At 46.3% G+C, this 17,816-nt stretch overlaps 4 protein-coding genes across 5 annotated transcripts; all 4 read right to left on the bottom strand.

Annotated features, from left to right (window-relative positions):
- Positions 1–3,090: 3,090 nt before the first annotated feature.
- On the bottom strand, positions 3,091–14,071 carry LOC309491043 (uncharacterized protein). 2 transcript variants are annotated; one of them, XM_082160454.1, is made up of 11 exons: positions 13,150–14,071; positions 12,587–12,704; positions 12,103–12,349; positions 11,731–12,004; positions 11,472–11,649; positions 11,251–11,327; positions 4,620–4,800; positions 4,240–4,488; positions 3,959–4,130; positions 3,523–3,668; positions 3,091–3,422 (listed from the first exon to the last, which is right to left on the bottom strand). In XM_082160454.1, exons 1-11 carry the CDS (start codon positions 13,252–13,254, stop codon positions 3,280–3,282), a joined length of 1,890 nt encoding a protein of 629 aa, XP_082016580.1. In that variant the 5' UTR covers positions 13,255–14,071; the 3' UTR covers positions 3,091–3,279. The 2 variants fall into 2 exon arrangements, with proteins under 2 accessions (XP_082016580.1, XP_082016581.1); XM_082160455.1 differs by lacking the exon at positions 13,150–14,071 and having other exon boundaries at positions 12,103–12,351; positions 12,638–12,695.
- Positions 14,072–14,169: 98 nt separating this feature from the next.
- LOC309491112 (histone H2B-like) lies at positions 14,170–14,648 on the bottom strand. Its single transcript, XM_082160562.1, has one exon. The coding sequence runs from the start codon at positions 14,602–14,604 to the stop codon at positions 14,227–14,229; it is 378 nt and encodes a 125-aa protein (XP_082016688.1). The 5' UTR covers positions 14,605–14,648; the 3' UTR covers positions 14,170–14,226.
- A 1,045-nt stretch (positions 14,649–15,693) lies between these two features.
- Positions 15,694–16,125, bottom strand: LOC309491116 (histone H4). Its single transcript, XM_082160566.1, has one exon. The coding sequence runs from the start codon at positions 16,086–16,088 to the stop codon at positions 15,777–15,779; it is 312 nt and encodes a 103-aa protein (XP_082016692.1). The 5' UTR covers positions 16,089–16,125; the 3' UTR covers positions 15,694–15,776.
- Positions 16,126–16,931: 806 nt separating this feature from the next.
- LOC309491110 (histone H3.2-like) lies at positions 16,932–17,462 on the bottom strand. The gene has a single exon (XM_082160560.1). It carries the CDS (start codon positions 17,389–17,391, stop codon positions 16,981–16,983), a length of 411 nt encoding a protein of 136 aa, XP_082016686.1. The 5' UTR covers positions 17,392–17,462; the 3' UTR covers positions 16,932–16,980.
- Positions 17,463–17,816: the final 354 nt, after the last annotated feature.

The following is a 17,816-nucleotide window of genomic DNA, read 5'->3' as shown; positions in this document are numbered from 1 at the left end:
GCCATAGCAGCGTTCGCTGAACCACCGCTTGGCCAGTCATTAGGAAGGAACAATCTGGTCATTCGCTTCCTTAGAGGAGCTAAGAGGCTGAACCCTCCCAGACCGCCCTCAGTTCCCGTTTGGGACCTTTCCACGGTTCTGGAAGCCATGAAAGGTGCCCCATTCGAGCCAATACAGTCAATAGACCTGAAACTCTTGTCTTTCAAAACAGTGTTTCTTCTGGCTCTTCAGTGAAGCGCATAGGGGATTTGCAAGCGCTATCAGTGAGCGCGACGTGTATGGAGTTTGGGCCGAATGACTCAAGAGTCATACTCAAACCAAAGCACGGATATGTTCCTAAATCCCTCAACACATCGTTTAGGGCACAGGTTATCTCCCTGTCGGCCCTGCCGGTATCTGAAGAGGAAGGTGACGCAGGCTTCCTTTGCCCGGTCAGGGCGTTAAGAGCCTATGTGTCTCGCTCATCTGTTTTCATACAGACGGAGCAGCTCTTTGTTTTGTTCAGCGGACGTTCTAAGGGACTAGCTGCGTCAAAACAGAGTCTATCCAGATGGATAGTTGATGCTATAGCGCTAGCTTACACATCCAAGGGCCTATCGGGCATTGTCAAAGCGCACTCCACAAGAGGCATGGCCTCGTCGTGGGCTTGGTCCAGTGGGATTGCCTTGCAAGATATCTGTATGGCGGAAGGCTGGGCCTCCCTGTCTACATTTATAAGGTTTTATAACCTCGAGGTTCCCGCTTTGCAAGCTAGGTTGCTCTCGGTTTAATTTTTCAGTATTGCCCGCCCGATGCTATCGGCTCGGGATGCTGAAACTGCTAGAGCGTCGATCACGGATCGTCTGTATACTTCTGTGGGCAGTGCGTAAGTCCCCCATATTTACCAGTCCAGGCCGAGTTCGCCCTGGCTGTGTGGAACACTTGATATAACATGCTCTTATCAGAGCTCCATATTACAGGAATGATGCTATTCTAGCCCCTCTTCCCGGATTCTCTGTGAGTCCCTTGTGATTAGGCACTGTATGAGCCCCGGGCACCTGCCCTTGGGACTTTAGTGTTATGTCTCAAGCACGCACAGCGTTTTACATTGTGTTCCCCTAGCATAAGATATCTTACGCAAGTACGAGAGACCTCTCGTAAGAGAACGTACTCGGTTACTAACGTAACCTCGGTTCTCTCTAGAAGAGGGAACGAGTACTTGCGTATCTTGCCGTGCATGCGTCATGTTCTGATTCGCTTCAGCGATGAAAAACTGACCAAACCAGCCTCTCTGGGCCGTATTTATAGCCCTGGCCCCACCCGATTTCGGCAGGACATGACGTAATGGGCGCGAAGCGGCCTCATTGGTTCTGACGTCATGAGGAGCCTCTATCGATAGGCTGGTGCAGTTGCCGCAGAGCAGCCAATGGGCGCGCGAGCTGTCTCGCCCATGTCTGCATGCTGCTGCAATGCGTTTTACATTATTGCAAAATTAAGGATAATTTTGGGCTTCAATATCTCGAGGAAAAGAGGTTTTCCCCTAACGTAAGATATCTTACGCAAGTACTCGTTCCCTCTTCTAGAGAGAACCGAGGTTACGTTAGTCACCGAGTACGTTTTCCACCGGCCTGAAAACAGCCGGGCCAATCAACGAACAGAGGGCGGGCTGAGAGCCGTGACGTAGACGCTGATTGTACCGTGGATGCGTAGATTTACTTCACATAATCTGCAAAAGTCATTCACAGCCATGTTCACTCCGGTATTTCGCTCGATGGTTTAGTTTTTGCATCATACATGCGTTTACAGTGGAAGTTAGATGCGGCTGAGCATGCTCATAACACACGCCATAACCAAACGTTATGTGATTGGCTTACGGGTAACCAATGATTTTAAACTTCAGACAAGCGCCCCCCCGCGAGAGAGAAAACACTTCTCTATTATGCTATTCCAGACTCTGTATACGAAGCAAAGTGAAGTAGCAGAGTCTGGTATTACCAGGCTATAGAAATTGGCCCTAGAATGAAATGGTCTGTTTTTACCTTATTTGGAAGGGTCATGAATAGTAATGAGGAGTTCTGCTCTGATTGGCTGTTTCACTGCGGGCTCATTACAGTAGCTCAGAGTGACAGCAAACAGGTCCCTGATGTCCACGTGACAATGGAGAGATTAGGCGTTCACCCGTTTGAGCCTGTTTCAGATGAAGATGCCGATTTTTAGGAACAACCAGTTGTTTTAAGATTGGAAATGGACGCTTCTGAGTGGTAAGTTTATTTTCTATTTTCAGTAAGAACTTAATTGTCACGTAAATTCTAGAACTTCCACCTAAACGTTAACTAGCATATCATTAACTTTACACGTTAACCCATAACGTCAGCAGTCACAATTTTATTTTTAGCATGGTAAAAACATGTAAATTATTATAATGTCACCGTATAATTTTACAATGATAGGTTTTTCACGCTGCATCAAGAACAAAAAAACGCGAACATTCATAGCGCGTGAATGTGTTGTTTGGAAAGTATTTACAGTAAGTTAGCCTATTAAAGTCGATTTATTTAGCCAACAAAAGTACAGTATAGAAGCCACTCAATATAGTCAATGTCATGTTTACTACTCCGCTGCTTTATTGTGATTGGGACGTCCGACTTTGCCTAATAATAACAAAAACTTACCACAGGTATTTCATAAGTACACTGGATAGAAATGTATTCAACCTATGTGTGTGCTTTCTGATACTTCCAAAGTATGAAAGATTACTGTAAATAACAGTGCCATTATGAATTTTTTTTTTTTTTTTTTTGCCGGTCACTAGAAGAATGAGACAAGTGCCTAATACAATATCATGCATGACAGACCATCCTGGCCTTGAACCTGTGTGCCTCAATATATATTCTTTGCAAAATGCAATGAATGTACTGTATATAGAGCTGACCATGGGCGTCTTAGAGTCAGAGTGATGGAAAGGTAAGGCCAGTTTCACACACTTGTTACATTTTGTGTAAATATAATTGGGCTCTGTTACATCCATATTACATCATGAGTTTAATGCATTGCACTGCCATACCGTATGATGTATGTTATAAAAGAAGAAACATGCAATAATGACAGATACTTATTGATGTGACACTTTTATTGTGTCTCAGCAGCATACATACTTGACTTATAATGACCTGTGAACAAAATAAGTACTAAAACACACAATATGTTTTTCTCTCTCCTTCTCTCTCTGCAGGCAGACACTTGTCCTACAGGTGGTTTGTCAGCTGGTGCTGGGGTTTCCTTGGTCAAAGTGTAGGTGTGTCACACGGCTTCTTCCATGGAAGGTCTGTCATGCTGAGAAGACAGGTCCGGAGGCACAGGAATCTGCTGTATGCCATCCAGATATGGAAGGGGATCATGGACAACCTCTTCAAAAACAGTATTCATCAAGCAGATGACATAGCCTGTAAAGTATAATAAGTTATTTTTTATTTATTTGAATATTCATTTTATTAGCACATTTGTAAGTATTGTTTACAATAAATATTTTTTGGAAAAGCTTACAAAATGTTGGCTCTGTTTTTACTGGTTTGACGGTGTGTCCTCCCTTTTTGGCCTTTGGAAAGAGAAGCTTGTACACAAGTTTCCCTTTAGATGTCAATTGTGGCCGGACAGCATTCTCATTGAAGTGCATCGCTGCAAGGTACAACCTAAAGGATAAGACAAACAAACACAAACATTTTTCATATTGTCATAGTGAATAAATCAACTTTTTTATTTATCATTAAAATTATGAAAATATTAAAAATAGCACTTATACTAATACAGTAAATCTATACCATTCTGTAAACTGTAATCTCTAACTGAAAGGCACTACACTGCATTTTGGTTGTGAAAACCAGTTTGACTAGACAGAAAACAATAGTATGCCCCCTTTCAAACATAACTGTTTATGTGTTGTGTTCTGACCTATGTTCAAGTTCTGAGGGAGAAGACATACCTGCATAGCATTCCAATGAAGGGGAAGACAACATTTTTAGGTGCAAAGTGCAAGATGACTTTGTGAAATGACTCCACAGTTGATGTCTGGTAATGTGGGCTCAGCTTCTCTACATCTGAAAGGACTCTCTTGTTTATCAGGACCCTGTGAAGCCTATTTAGTGCTGTTGAACCTTGGGGGAAATCAGTGTGATGTTATTTATAAAACACATGAATATTGTAGGATTAACATAACATGCTTTTTACTGTTTACTTGGCAAATAACACATTGAGGTTACACACCTGGATGAAACCACTTGCTATGGTCCTTAGACACCCTTTGTTCATGTAGACACTGAGGGAACGCTGGGTCAGAATGTGTGTGAATGTCTTGAATGTGGTTCATGATAGAGGTCCATTTGGCTACCTTCTCAGGTCCTGAATCAGAGCTGCTGGCAGACCAGTACAGGTGGTTGGTGATGCTCTTATGCCACTTTTTCACCAAACTACAGTCCTTCTCTCTGGAAATTTTCTCCACCTTCTTTGACAATCCTGATGAAGTAAAATTTACAGGCAAAACATTTTTATTTTTATTTGATGCAGTTAGCTTTTTCAGAAATATGGATAGCTACTAATACCATGCATATTTGAAATTTTTTTTCTTTCAAAGATGCAAGCATTACCTTTCACCATGTGCCAGACGTCATAATAGTGGTTAATTTTACGATCCTTTAAAAACGTTTGTATCTGGGGGCGACGGTCGGTAAGAATGCAGTCCAACTTTATACTGCTTTCCTCCAGGAGGTCCAAGCTTCTTCTAAGGCCCTCCTTCTCCATGTGGTAGCTTCCCCCTACCTCGTTGCTCTTAGTAGAAACACACAAGCAAAAAATGTATATGTAATATCTCCATAAATTACATATTTAGTAAGAAGTGTGCATGAAAAATATAAGTCTCTTCTTCTCTACGTAAAAATTGCTGTGTATGTTATGTATGCTGTATTTTATCTCAGAAATGTGCACAGATTTGTTACAAACTGATACTAAAGACAAAGGTGTCAACTGCTTACATGACATTTAAAAACGTACTCGGTTACCTAACGTAACCTCTGTTCTCTCTAGAGAGGGAACGAGTATTGCGTAAGTTTAGCTTACGCTACGGGTAAAGTCATCTTTTCTCGAGATATGAAGCAAAAAATTATCCTTAATTTTTATATCTTGTCAACGCAGTGCGGCAGCAAGCAGACCTAGAGCAGGCAATCTAGCGTGCTCATAGGCTGCTCTGCGGCAACTGCAGCAGCCTATCACTGAGCCCTTGGCGTGACGTCACGCCCAATGAGCGCGAGCAGCGCGCCTACGCGTCACGGCCCGAGGCGGGGCGTGGCAGAGGGTATAAATATGGGCTGAGAGGCTGCTTTCACTGGTTTTTGTCGCAGAAGCGAGTGAGCTCGTGGTGCGAGCACGGCGGGTTACGCAATACTCGTTCCCTCTCTAGAGAGAACAGAGGTTACGTTAGGTAACCGAGTACGTTCTCTTACGAGAGGTTCTCTCGTATTGCGTAAGTTTAGCTTACGCTACGGGAACTCCCTTGTCAACGCCGTGCGCGCCCGGCATCCACTGAATGAGTCCCAGGGAAGCCCGGGGAACACGAGAGTGTGAGCCAGGCGGCCAATGATATGGCTAGCGCAAGTACATAAGCACATAGTAGGGGGAACAGAACGGCGCGGCCGGTCTGACTAACCAACCCTTATATTGTACAGCTCAACCAGGAGGGCTAAATCAAACAGCAGTAGCCCGCGCACAGAAGTGGGCCGGCCTACGCGAGATTTAGACTGATAAAAGTTTAGCCTGCAGGGCGGGAACTTCTAGATTGTAAAATCTAACAAATGTAGACGGGGAGGCCCAGCCCGCCGCCGTACAAATGTCATGAATAGAAATTCCGCTAGTCCAAGCCATGACGAGGCCATGCCTCTAGTAGAGTGGGCTCTGATGCCCAAAGGGCATTGCAGGTCTTTAGACGCATAAGCAGCTGCAATAGCGTCCACTATCCATCTGGACAGAGTGTGTTTCGAGGCGGCGAGACCCTTGGTGCGCCCACCAAACGAAACGAAAAGCTGCTCCGAGCGCCTCATGGCGGCGGAGCGCGTAATGTAATTTCTCAGCGCTCTGACAGGGCAAAGGAGATTACTGTCAACTTCGCTGCCGGTAGCCGGCAAAGCTGAGAGAGAAATGACCTGTGCTCTGAAGGGTGTGCCCAACACTTTGGGGACATAACCGTGTCTCGGTTTGAGAATGACTTTAGAGTCATTAGGTCCGAACTCGAGACATGCCGCGTTAACTGATAACGCATGCAGGTCACCCACACGTTTGACTGAAGACAGGGCTATCAGAAAAACGGTTTTGAGTGTGAGGTATTTCATATCCACAGTTTCCATGGGTTCAAAGGGATGCGCTTTCATGGCCTCTAAGACCAGGGAAAGATCCCAAATAGGAACCGAGGGGGGTCGCGGGGGGTTCATCCTCCTAGCTCCTCTAAGGAAGCGGATAATGAACTCATTCCTCCCTAATGCGCGGCCCAGCGCCGAGTCGGAAAAAGCTGATATGGCCGCAACATATACTTTGAGCGTGGAGGGGGACCTGCCCATGTCCAACAGCTCTTGGAGGAAACAAAGCACACGCGACACCTCACATGTTTGTGGATCCAGCCCTTGGGCGGTGCACCATTTATTAAACACAGACCATTTAGATGTGTAGAGCCGTCTCGTAGAGGGAGCTCTAGACTGTGTGATCGTGTTCACAACCCCTATTGGCAAGTCAACGGGTATCCGTTGACTATCCATACATGCAGAGACAGCGCTCTGGATGAGGATGCCAGATCGAGCCGCGGGCTTGAGAGAGAAGGTCTCTTCTCACCGGTATCGGCCAGGGGGGTGTGTCCGCCAGCCGTATTAGATCTGGGAACCACGTTTGATTCTCCCAATACGGGGCTATGAGGAGCACCGTGTGGCGCGCTTCCCTGATTCTCCCGATGACTTGTGGCAGCAGAGAGACAGGGGGAAAAGCGTAAAGCGGGCCGCTGGGCCAGGTTTGGGCCAGCGCGTCCTCGCTCTTGGAAAAGAACCGTGGGCAGTGCGCGTTGTCTTTTGACGCAAAGAGGTCGACTTCCGCTCTGCCGAAACGGCGCCACAGTGACTGGACTGTTTGGGGATGCAAAGACCACTCCCCCAGGGGAACATTGTCCCTGGACAGTCTGTCTGGACCCTCGTTCAGGAGACCCGGCACATGCGCGGCTTTCAGCGAGCGCAGTGAGTGCTGAGCCCACACAAGGAGGCGTTCCGCCAGGGCGCAGAGTGTTTTGGATCTGACACCGCCCTGACGGTTCACATAGGCTACCACTGACATGTTGTCCGTGCGGACTAGTACATGGTGGCCCTGTAGGTATGGGAGGAAGTGCTTGAGCGCTTTCTCGACCGCCAGCATCTCTAGACAGTTTATATGAAGGTGACTCTCCTGGTCTGACCAAGGGCCATAGACCGGTCTGCCCTCTAATAGCGCTCCCCAACCTAGGTTGGACGCATCTGTCGAGACAACTTTCCGGTGCGAGACAACTCCCATCGTCACTCCCGTGCGATACCATTCGGCTGCTAGCCAGGGCTGCAGGGCTGAAACACAGCCATGATCCACTCTGACTCGTAAGCGGCCGGCCGTCCAGGCTCGGTGAGGCACTCGCGCTTTCAGCCAGCGTTGAAGCGGGCGCATGCGCAGTAAGCCCAGCTGGAGCACTGCTGCAGCTGAGGCCATATGCCCCAGGACTCGCTGGAATGTCCTCAGCGGAACCTGACTGCCTGTCTGGAAAGACGCGGCGAGATGTCGAATGCGGCGCGCGCGCTGCTCTGACAATCTGGCCGTCATAGCCACCGAGTCCAGTTCTATTCCGAGAAAGGAAGTCGACTGGCGGGGCAGTAAATGAGCTCTTGGTCCAGTTGACCGAGAGACCCAAGCATTCCAGATGGCTGAGAAGCGCTGTTCTGTGAGACAAAAGCTCTGCCTCTGACTGCGCGAGGACTAGCCAGTCGTCCAGATAATTCAGTATCCGCATTCCTTGTCTCCTCAGGGGAGAGAGAGCCGCGTCCATGCACTTCGTAAATGTACGGGGTGCTAAAGATAGACCGAACGGCAGGACGGTGTACTGATATACCCGACCGTCAAAGGCGAATCTCAAGAATGGCCTGTGACGGGGTATTATCTGAATCTGAAAATATGCGTCCTTTAGATCGAGAGAGATGAACCAGTCTCCCGGGCGAATTTGCGCGAGGATTTGTCTGGTTGTGATCATTTTGAACGGCCGTCTCATGAGAGCTTTGTTCAAATGTCTCAGATCTAAAATAGGTCTCAGCGCTCCGTCCTTCTTGGGTACGAGGAAGTAACGGCTGTAAAGCCCGACTCGCTCAGAGAAGGATAAACCTGTTCTATAGCCCCTTTGCGCAGCAGCTTCGCTATTTGTGCTTGAAGCAGGTGCGCTGCTTCTAAAGTCACTTTTGTCTCCGTCTGCGCTAGAAAGCGCGGGGGGCGACGAGCGAATTGAAGCGAATAGCCGTGTTATATAGTATTCAGCACCCATTCTGACGCGCCCTGAATAGCTTCCCATGCTTTTGCACGCATAGCTAGGGGTCGAATGGTCTCTGGGTTCAGATCGCCGCGCTGAGCGGGATGGGGAACCTGTATCAGAGAGGATGGGGCGGCGACGCGCCGCCAGTGCTCGAACACGGGGGCTGGAAAACAGTGCTGACTGGCTGTACAGCATATGATGGCTCGATCGCTACGGATGGAGCGCGTTTTGCTGCTAAACACCCCTGGCGCGAGAGCGGCGTGGGGGTTGTCATGTCTGAAAGTGGGTGCGCGTGCTCGTGAGCGGGCGCAGAGTTTACACTTATAACACGGCCAGTGTTTGGGAGCTTTGTAACCCGAGGTAACTGAGTGGCAGAGCAAGCAGCGGGTAGTTGTGAGCACAGGGTTGTGGGCACATTTACTACACTTGGTACTCGAGCGTGTGTCCGCTTTATGAGAGTGCGCTCTGAGCGTGTTACCATGGGGATAGTGTTTGTGTGTAGTGGTGAGCACAATTTCTACACTTATGACACCTTCGGCCAGAGCCGGAATGTTTGTGAGCTTTGGAGGATCTGCAACCCGGGGTAACTGTGTAACAGAGCGGGCAGTGGGTAGGTGTGGGCACAGAATTGTGGGCACATTCTCTACGCTTAGCACTCGAGCGGCGCATGCCCGCTATGAGAGTGCGCTCTGTGAGCGTTACCGGGGAGACCGTGTTTGTGTGTAGCAGTGAGCACGTGGGAGTGGGCACATATTCTACACTTATAACACCATTGGCGTTATAGGAAACTGATAGAGCGAATGCTTTGATGGCTCATATGTTTAGACGCTCATAAATACTCAAGCACCATCCTGTGAGCGGGAGGGTGCGAGATGCGGGTTCACTTTCTGTATGTAAGAAAGCTGCCGCGAGCTCGGAGAAGCCAGCAGAAAAAAATATATTTATCTGCCGCCAGAGTCGGATTCGAACTCGGGTCCCCCGCGCGGGAGCCTAGTGTTCTGCCACTGAGCCACAGGGGCACACATAAGCTCTTAGTTAGCGCGAGCATATGACAGAGCGTCGTGTTTCGTTTCGGCGTTTGTTTGCAGGCGCGCGTGTATAAAACAGGCTCGTTTACTGCAGTATTAGTATTTCCAGCCGCCTGAACTTTAGAGGGGACTGAGAAATATGTCAGGAACGGAGTTTAGTCCGACCTGGGTGGGACTTCCTCTTTTCGCCGGTGCTCGTGACGTCCGCTCTGATATCCCTTGAGAACGGCGCGGTTGCGCGGCTCGGACAAAGGGAGAGAGAGCGGGAAGATGTCATCATGTGCTGTGACATCGTTAGTTTGCAGACGTGCGTGTATGAAAACAGGCTCGTTTACTGCAACATAGATATTTCTAGTCGCCTGTAGCTTAGGAGGGGACTGAGAAATGGAGGTGGCCGGTAGGTGACGCGCACGACCGAGACGCGGGGTAGCTTTCTTATAACGTAAAGGAAGCCAGCCCGTGACCGCCTACTTCTGACATCCCTTGTGAGCGGCGCGTTTGCGCGGCTCGAACAGAGGGGGAGAGCGCAGGAAGGGCGAGCGTCGTCATGTTTTGCGTAGCGTTAGTTTGCAGGCGTGCGTGCATAAAAACAGGCTCGTTACTGCAATATATGTATTTCCAGTCGCCTGAGCTTAGGAGGGGACTGAGAAATATGTCAGGAATGGAGGTTAGTCCGCTAACACTCTACTCTCCTTTAGCCAGTGACGGGGGGGGTAGCTTTCTTGTAACGTAAAGGAAGCTATAGCCCGAGACCGTCCGTTTCTGACATCCCTTGTGAGCGGCGCCGTTTGCGCGGCTTGACAGAGGGGTCTGACGTCATCTGCTTCGTCCCCTGAGGCGACGGCAGTGCGGGCAATGGCCGGCCGCTGCGCGTCGGTGAAGGGCGGGGGAGAAGGAGAGAGCGAGGCTCGCGGGAGGGGCTCCGGCGAGCGCTCAGCTGTCATACCCGGCTCGCTGAACGCAGCCGCCCGGGTAGAAGGCCAGGCAGAGAGCGCAAACACAAGGCGGTCTCCGTCGCTGAGCGTGGCTCTGCACGAGCCACAGGATGAGCGAGGCATTTGAAACAACGCCTCGCGCTCTTTTAGATGCAAAGTGTGTCGCGGGGCGAGCACACAACACACACACATAGAGCAAATAAAGGATATATTCGCCGGATAGCGAAGCAGGCAGGGATAGCTGAAGGCGGCGAAGGCGGCCGGCTTTCTCAGGCAGAATCCTCGGCTTGCAAGGCGCTGGTTTCAACGGCGGCTTCCTCAGAGATCAGCGATGCCAAGAGCTTCGCTGAAGAGACAAAAATCAGTGAAAGCAGCCTCTCAGCCCATATTTATACCCTCTGCCACGCCCCGCCTCGGGCCGTGACGCGTAGGCGCGCTGCTCGCGCTCATTGGGCGTGACGTCACGCCAAGGGCTCAGTGATAGGCTGCTGCAGTTGCCGCAGAGCAGCCTATGAGCACGCTAGATTGCCTGCTCTAGGTCTGCTTGCTGCCGCACTGCGTTGACAAGATATAAAAATTAAGGATAATTTTTTGCTTCATATCTCGAGAAAAGATGACTTTACCCGTAGCGTAAGCTAAACTTACGCAATACGAGAGAACCTCTCGTAAGAGAACAGTATAATTGCAAGTTTTACGTAGTTATACATAACAAGAGTATGTTATCCATAGTCTGCAGTTGAAGTACCTGCACCAGCTGTATGTCTATTATGTAGTTGGTCTGCAAGTTCATCATAGTGTAGCTCCCATATTTTGCAGAATGTCCTGCAATTACAAAAAAAAGTCACTAATCATTTTTAAATAATGCAGAGGTATTTATAAGACAGAAACACAATCTTAATATTTACAAGTACTTGTGCAATGCATAGTTGTTTACATAGAAAGAAAAATTGAATAAAAAATGTGCACCTGGTGAGTCTGCTCGCATGTCACCACCAAGAATGACATTCTTGTTCTGGCTCAGGTAGTGCAGTTGCAAATTTTGCTCCTCATTCCACTTGTATATGACAGCAGGTTCAAGGTATGTCCTGGCATGTCTTCTAAAAGCATCATATGTATGCGTTTTCAGGTACATCGCCCTGAACACCTTTAAAAAAAAACAATTGTAAAATAATTAGTTGTCCTGTCTAGTTTTGGCTTATTTCGGGGGGTACAAATTATACAATACATTTTGCATCTTCAGAAAGGAAGCTTCGCTGAAATAGATGGCAGCAGACAACTGAAGGTTGCCCACAGGGGGGCTGCCAACGACAGGCTGACTCCTCCACTGTCTGAAGAACTCACAGTGAGGGCACAGTTGGTCAATGGCTATAAAGGTCCCTCTTCTGTGTGGGCAGACATTACAAGCCCTGGTGCAAACAGGACAACTCTCGAACAGGCTAAGGAGACATTTTTCAAAAACAATGTACTTTGCATCCTTGTGAAATGGCATTGATGTGGCACTGAAAGAAAAAAATACATTGTGCTTGTTAGTGAAAACCTGAATACAAAATCACAGTTTGTGTATTAATTGCTGATTTGTTAGAGAAATATAACTTACAAAACGTGTGATGATTCTGTCTCAGCTGTAACAGACCGTGCAGGATCATATGTAGAATCTTGTGGATCAATCTCTGAAGAGGAAATATTCCCCATTTCTGTATCCTCCTCCAATTCAACACGGGGTCTTTTGGCAGGCCTTGAAGCCTTCAATGGTGTTGATGTAAATGGATCTATTGTGGCCCATGACATTTCAGTAGTTGTGGTGCCAACCCCCACACTTTGAGATGACACTGTCACCTGTATGCCTATCAGTAAAAAATATATAATTAGTAAGGGGAATAATGGTAACCCATACAAGATTTCAATAGCGGGGCACAAGTCATCTTTTCTGTACATTAGCGCAGACGGATCTTGATGATTATGAATAGAACTGCAAATAGCAGCTGACTTACTGAGTTAAACAAGCTGGCATTTAATAATAGTACACAATTAAGCTGTCCTTATAATCCAGCACATATGCACTTAATGATAAGTAACATTACCTTTGCTACGAAGGTGGGACCGCATTGTGTTCAAAGACAGCTGTTTTCCCTTACACAAGACGATAGGATCATCTGTTTGGCAGCCTACATCATTAGTACGCAAGGGCTGTGGTGTACTCTGAAATACAAGCGTGCAAAAATAATCATACGTCAGTTATCAAAAATTTAAACATTTTAACAAATTGACTAACGTTAGATGCCTTGTCAAATAAATATAGCTTCAACTTATGTGGTGGAGAATGTGACGTTAGCTAGAAGGATCGAGTGAGCTAACATTATCTGTGAGCAACTACTAACTGAGGTAGTTAGCCCCTGACGTGTTGTTGATGAAATAGACGAAAGTAAAATTATTTGACAAAAGGGAATTTACATATGTATCTACAGTAGTATTTTGTAGATTCATATGACAACACAGGCAATAAATATTAACCTCAGCGTAAATACTTTGTCATTCTATTTTTTTTTTTTTTTTGACGAGTTTGCTATATTTGTTACTGTACTAGGATCTTGCGCTGGATCTAGATAACACAGTGTAAATAATCGTTAATAAAATCACTACTTACCGCTTGCGGGAATATAGTTGGAATTGCCCCCTTCTTCAGTATGAGACGCTGAGAGAAGCCTGCTTGATATTGTCCCAGGTTAGAAAAACAGTCCGTGTTCACCATGGGCAGAGCAAACTAACAACTTCGAATTAAACTGTTGCGGTATCCGTTTATAAATAAACATCAACCACGCCTGTTGACATTTCTTTTCTGTGGGAAGGGGATAAAAAGTCCTCACATCCCCTGCACAGACTGGAACATAACATTTATTTCCATGATCGGCCATTTTCCCTATGATCCTCGCTTGTTTCTTCACCTGCAGAACTTCCGATGATTCGGCTGCGCAGTTCCGCCTGGCATTGAACACGGGCTGGCATATGCAAATTTTTGGAGGCGTACATATTAATGATCCCGACTGTTGCGTCACAGTCGGTGTTATGTGGAGATTCGCTTATTTTTCAGGGGTGTTTTTTCAAAAACTAGATTTAAATAAGGAGAAAACAATGGTGTTTGAGACTCACTGTATATCATGTCCATGTACTGAACTCTTGTTATTTAACTATACCAAGATAAATTCAATTTCAAATTCTAGGGCACCTTTAAACTTGTCACTTTCGCTGAATAACAGAAAAACAGCTTTGGATGAAACACGGATCTACATTTACCATATTTAGTTTTGAATGTGGTATTAGCAACAGATTCTAAAACATCTGAAGCACTTTTTTTGAAATGTAGGGTCGGGCAGGTATAAATGTTTAGACCACTTCTATCATCTGATTGGTATCAGGATGTTTTTCAACCACTATAACAAAAAGTGTTTTTCAAAAAATGTGCCTCTCGGGCGGCTCTTAAAAAGAGACATTAGAATCAGGTGAGAGAAGGAGTGAGATGAAATATTAACTAGCTGTTGAAACCATGAAAACCTTCAAAGTTAAAAAATAAACCTGAGAAAAAAAAAAACATGCAGCATCTGAGAGAAAGATCAAATATCAGAAAATGTATTTAACAGCAACAAACAACAAGAGACTCTTTAATGGATAGGGTGGGTGGCTCTTAAAAGAGCCTTTGTGGTAACTGAAATCTCCAGATCCCGCTTTACTTCGAGCTGGTGTATTTGGTGACGGCCTTTGTGCCCTCGGACACGGCGTGTTTGGCCAGCTCTCCGGGCAGCAGCAGACGCACGGCGGTCTGGATCTCTCTAGAAGTGATGGTGGAGCGCTTGTTGTAATGGGCGAGGCGAGACGACTCACCGGCGATGCGCTCGAAGATGTCGTTGACGAAGGAGTTCATGATGCCCATCGCCTTGGAGGAGATGCCGGTGTCAGGATGAACCTGCTTCAAGACTTTATAGACATAGATAGCATAGCTCTCCTTCCTGGACTTTCTGCGTTTCTTTCCTCCCTTACCGGCGGCGGTCTTGGTGACGGCCTTCTTAGATCCCTTCTTAGGCGCAGACTTTGCTGGTTCAGGCATGATGATGAGTGATCAACAAACTGACGACTCAGTGTAAAATCCAGTGCGACACAGAGGCATTTATTCGCTCCTTATGTTAATTTTCAAAGAGATTCGAGAATCTGCTGATTGCCTGTTTTCATTGGCCAACCCCATAAACTCGTATTTCATTGGACAACTCAAAGAATCACGAGAGGAACAAGTGCCAATCACGAGCGGTTAAATTATAGCCCCTCCTACCGCCAAATGTTTGAGTGACACGCCGCAGAACACTGTTTCCTTTGTTCATTTCCCGCTATTTATTTGCGTTTTGATAACATTTTGAAGAAAAAGCCAAATATTACGCATGATCGTGTAATCTGAAAACTCCCTTTTGAAGGGAATTAATAATAGCAACAATAGAAAGTCTCTCAAAGCCCCTTTACCGCTGACGTTTCACTTTTATTTTCACCATTTTCTCTTTTTTTCTTGTTTCTGTAAATCACTTTGAAGTCCAATAATTGGTGAATCTCTAGGAAATGTGCTTCTGAAATAAGTTTATAGACCTAAATTTGTGTGCGACTTTAATGCAATTATACAGTGAACCTTATGTGACGCTGGACCACAAAACCAGTCACATCGGTGAGATTTATACATCATATAAAAGCTGAATAAATAAGCTTTCCATTGATGTATGGTTTGTTAGGGTAGGACAATATTTGGCCGGTATACAACTATTTGAACATCTGGAATCTGAGGGTGCCAAAAAAAAAAAAAAAAGAAACATTGAGAAAAGCACCTTTAAATTTGTCCATTTATGCTCGCGATTGTGCTGCATTCACTCACATAAATAAAATGTTTTATATTATTGTAGGAAATTTACAAAATATTTTCATGGAACATTATTTTTACTTAATATTCTAATGATTTTTGGCATAAAAGAAAAATCTATCATTTTGACCCATACAATGTATTGTTGGCTATTGCCACAAATATACCCGTGCTACGTGTGACTGATTTTGTGGTCCAGGATCAAATATTCAGTAAAGACGAGTCAAAACTATCCTTGCAGAATTATACTTTTTCCTAGTATCGTTTACTTTCAAGAAAAGCATGAACCATTAACACAGATGTGGCAAGACTCTTTAACTGAAAGTGTGTGTGGCTCTTAAAAGAGCCGTTGGGTTTGAGTAGTTTCTCCTGGTTTCAGGCGTTTATCCCCCGAAGCCGTACAGGGTGCGTCCCTGTCTCTTCAGCGCGTACACAACATCCATGGCGGTGACGGTCTTTCTCTTGGCGTGCTCGGTGTAAGTGACGGCATCGCGGATCACGTTCTCCAGAAACACCTTCAACACTCCGCGGGTCTCCTCGTAGATCAGACCGGAGATGCGCTTGACGCCGCCGCGGCGAGCCAGACGACGAATGGCGGGTTTGGTGATTCCCTGGATGTTATCACGCAAAACTTTACGGTGACGCTTAGCGCCTCCTTTCCCAAGTCCTTTACCGCCTTTGCCTCTTCCAGACATGTTTCACACACTATAATCAAACAATATGTTATGTACGATCAGCGTTGCAAGGAGGCGTTTTATATTTACTTACAGGACCTGATAGAAACCAGCACCGCGTCACAAGGCCCAAAACGCCCCTCCCCTCAATATAGTTCCAGCCCAAAACAATGTGGTTCAACCCAAACCATAATCTAACGAGGCCTGTCCGACTTCTTTCATGTTTTATAAGATTTATTTCATTTGATGAAGAGGATGTTATAATATCATCATATAATATACTGAGAGGTAATGAAATGTGCTAATCTAGAAGTACAGTATAGCACGTTTTGTATTAAACAATTTGGATATATTTGCAGAATATAAATGATTTACTGTATGTCTACCTTTAGCTGAACTTGCACCTGTATAAGAGTAATCTCTAAAGTTGGCATTCAACTTGCGCTCAAAGTTTCAAAACAGACCATGCCACTATTAGGGAGTAGCTGGAAGAAAAGAGTTGAAAAAACAACCACTGTAACGTTAGTCTTGTTTGGCAAAACTGTTTGAAGATGAAAAGAATGTTTGTATAGATCTCTGTTCTTTTTTCTTTTACTTGAATACTATGTCAGTTGTACAGAGTGAGAATCACACAAATAAACTGCGCACTCAGGTTCCAATGTTGTGGATAGTTTCCACCATAACCGCTTTAATTTCATACAAATAATGCATATTTCCTTAAGTCTAAGTAGCTTGTAATAGGGTTAGGATTAGACTTTTAGTAATGGTATTTAGAGAACGGTGACCCAGAGTGTATTAATGTAATGCGTGAACGCAAATTTCTACTCATATTGAGTTAAACTGGAAATGATCTCGTTCAGTGCAGTTTTGGTGGCTCTTAAAAGAGCCGTTGTGGGTTGACGCAGACGCGGGTTTAAGCGCGCTCTCCGCGGATGCGGCGGGCCAGCTGAATATCTTTGGGCATGATGGTGACCCTCTTGGCGTGGATGGCGCACAGGTTGGTGTCCTCGAACAGACCGACTAAATAAGCCTCGCTGGACTCCTGCAGGGCCATGACAGCGGAGCTCTGGAAGCGCAGGTCCGTCTTGAAGTCCTGAGCGATTTCTCTCACCAGCCGCTGGAAGGGTAGTTTGCGGATTAGCAGCTCGGTGGACTTCTGATAGCGGCGGATCTCCCGCAGAGCCACGGTCCCGGGCCGGTAGCGGTGAGGCTTCTTGACGCCGCCGGTGGCCGGAGCGCTCTTACGGGCGGCTTTAGTAGCGAGCTGCTTCCTCGGGGCTTTACCACCGGTGGATTTACGAGCGGTCTGCTTGGTTCTTGCCATTGCTGCGGTCTTTCTCTCTGTCTTGCTTGCGCTGGAAGGAAATGCTGCTATACGTTATACACCCGCTTTTAAAGTATTGTACCGCCACGAGCTCATAGTGTCGCGAGGATGCAGACCTTGTGATTGGCTAATACGTGCCAGCCAATGACTGCGCGTTTCCTCTTTTTCAAACAAGTGGAAGGTTTCCCGCTCGAGCTGCTTTTGTTCTGTTGAATACTTTATATATATATCAAACAGTGTATAACACCTCCCTGGTCTTCATACTCACAATGTTGTATTTATTTGTTCTGAAATACTCGCCTTAGTTCCCAGTGGTTGTGCAGATCTCGGATTAGAACAAGATCACATTACAGTCTGTATAAAAGCACTGCAGCGAGACACACTAGGGTTTCCATCCGTCCCGTTAAATATGGGATCAAAGACCC

The sequence above is a fragment of the Leuciscus leuciscus genome (assembly GCF_965113295.1).
Source record: "Leuciscus leuciscus genome assembly, chromosome: 25".
NCBI classification, from domain to species: Eukaryota; Metazoa; Chordata; class Actinopteri; order Cypriniformes; family Leuciscidae; genus Leuciscus; species Leuciscus leuciscus.
This window is presented reverse-complemented; position numbering and strand designations above follow the sequence as displayed.

Bases quoted from the DNA above. Each gene is read 5' to 3' on its own strand.
- LOC309491116 (XM_082160566.1), bottom strand. From the start codon at position 16,088: ATGTCTGGAAGAGGCAAAGGCGGTAAAGGACTTGGGAAAGGAGGCGCT.
- LOC309491112 (XM_082160562.1), bottom strand. From the start codon at position 14,604: ATGCCTGAACCAGCAAAGTCTGCGCCTAAGAAGGGATCTAAGAAGGCC.
- LOC309491110 (XM_082160560.1), bottom strand. From the start codon at position 17,391: ATGGCAAGAACCAAGCAGACCGCTCGTAAATCCACCGGTGGTAAAGCC.
- LOC309491043 (XM_082160454.1), bottom strand. From the start codon at position 13,254: ATGGTGAACACGGACTGTTTTTCTAACCTGGGACAATATCAAGCAGGC. The intron at 12,705-13,149 runs GTAAGTAGTGAT...CTTGTATTTCAG, and splicing joins CAACTATATTCCCGCAAGCG to AGTACACCACAGCCCTTGCG. The intron at 12,350-12,586 runs GTAATGTTACTT...TTTTACTGATAG, and splicing joins GTCCCACCTTCGTAGCAAAG to GCATACAGGTGACAGTGTCA.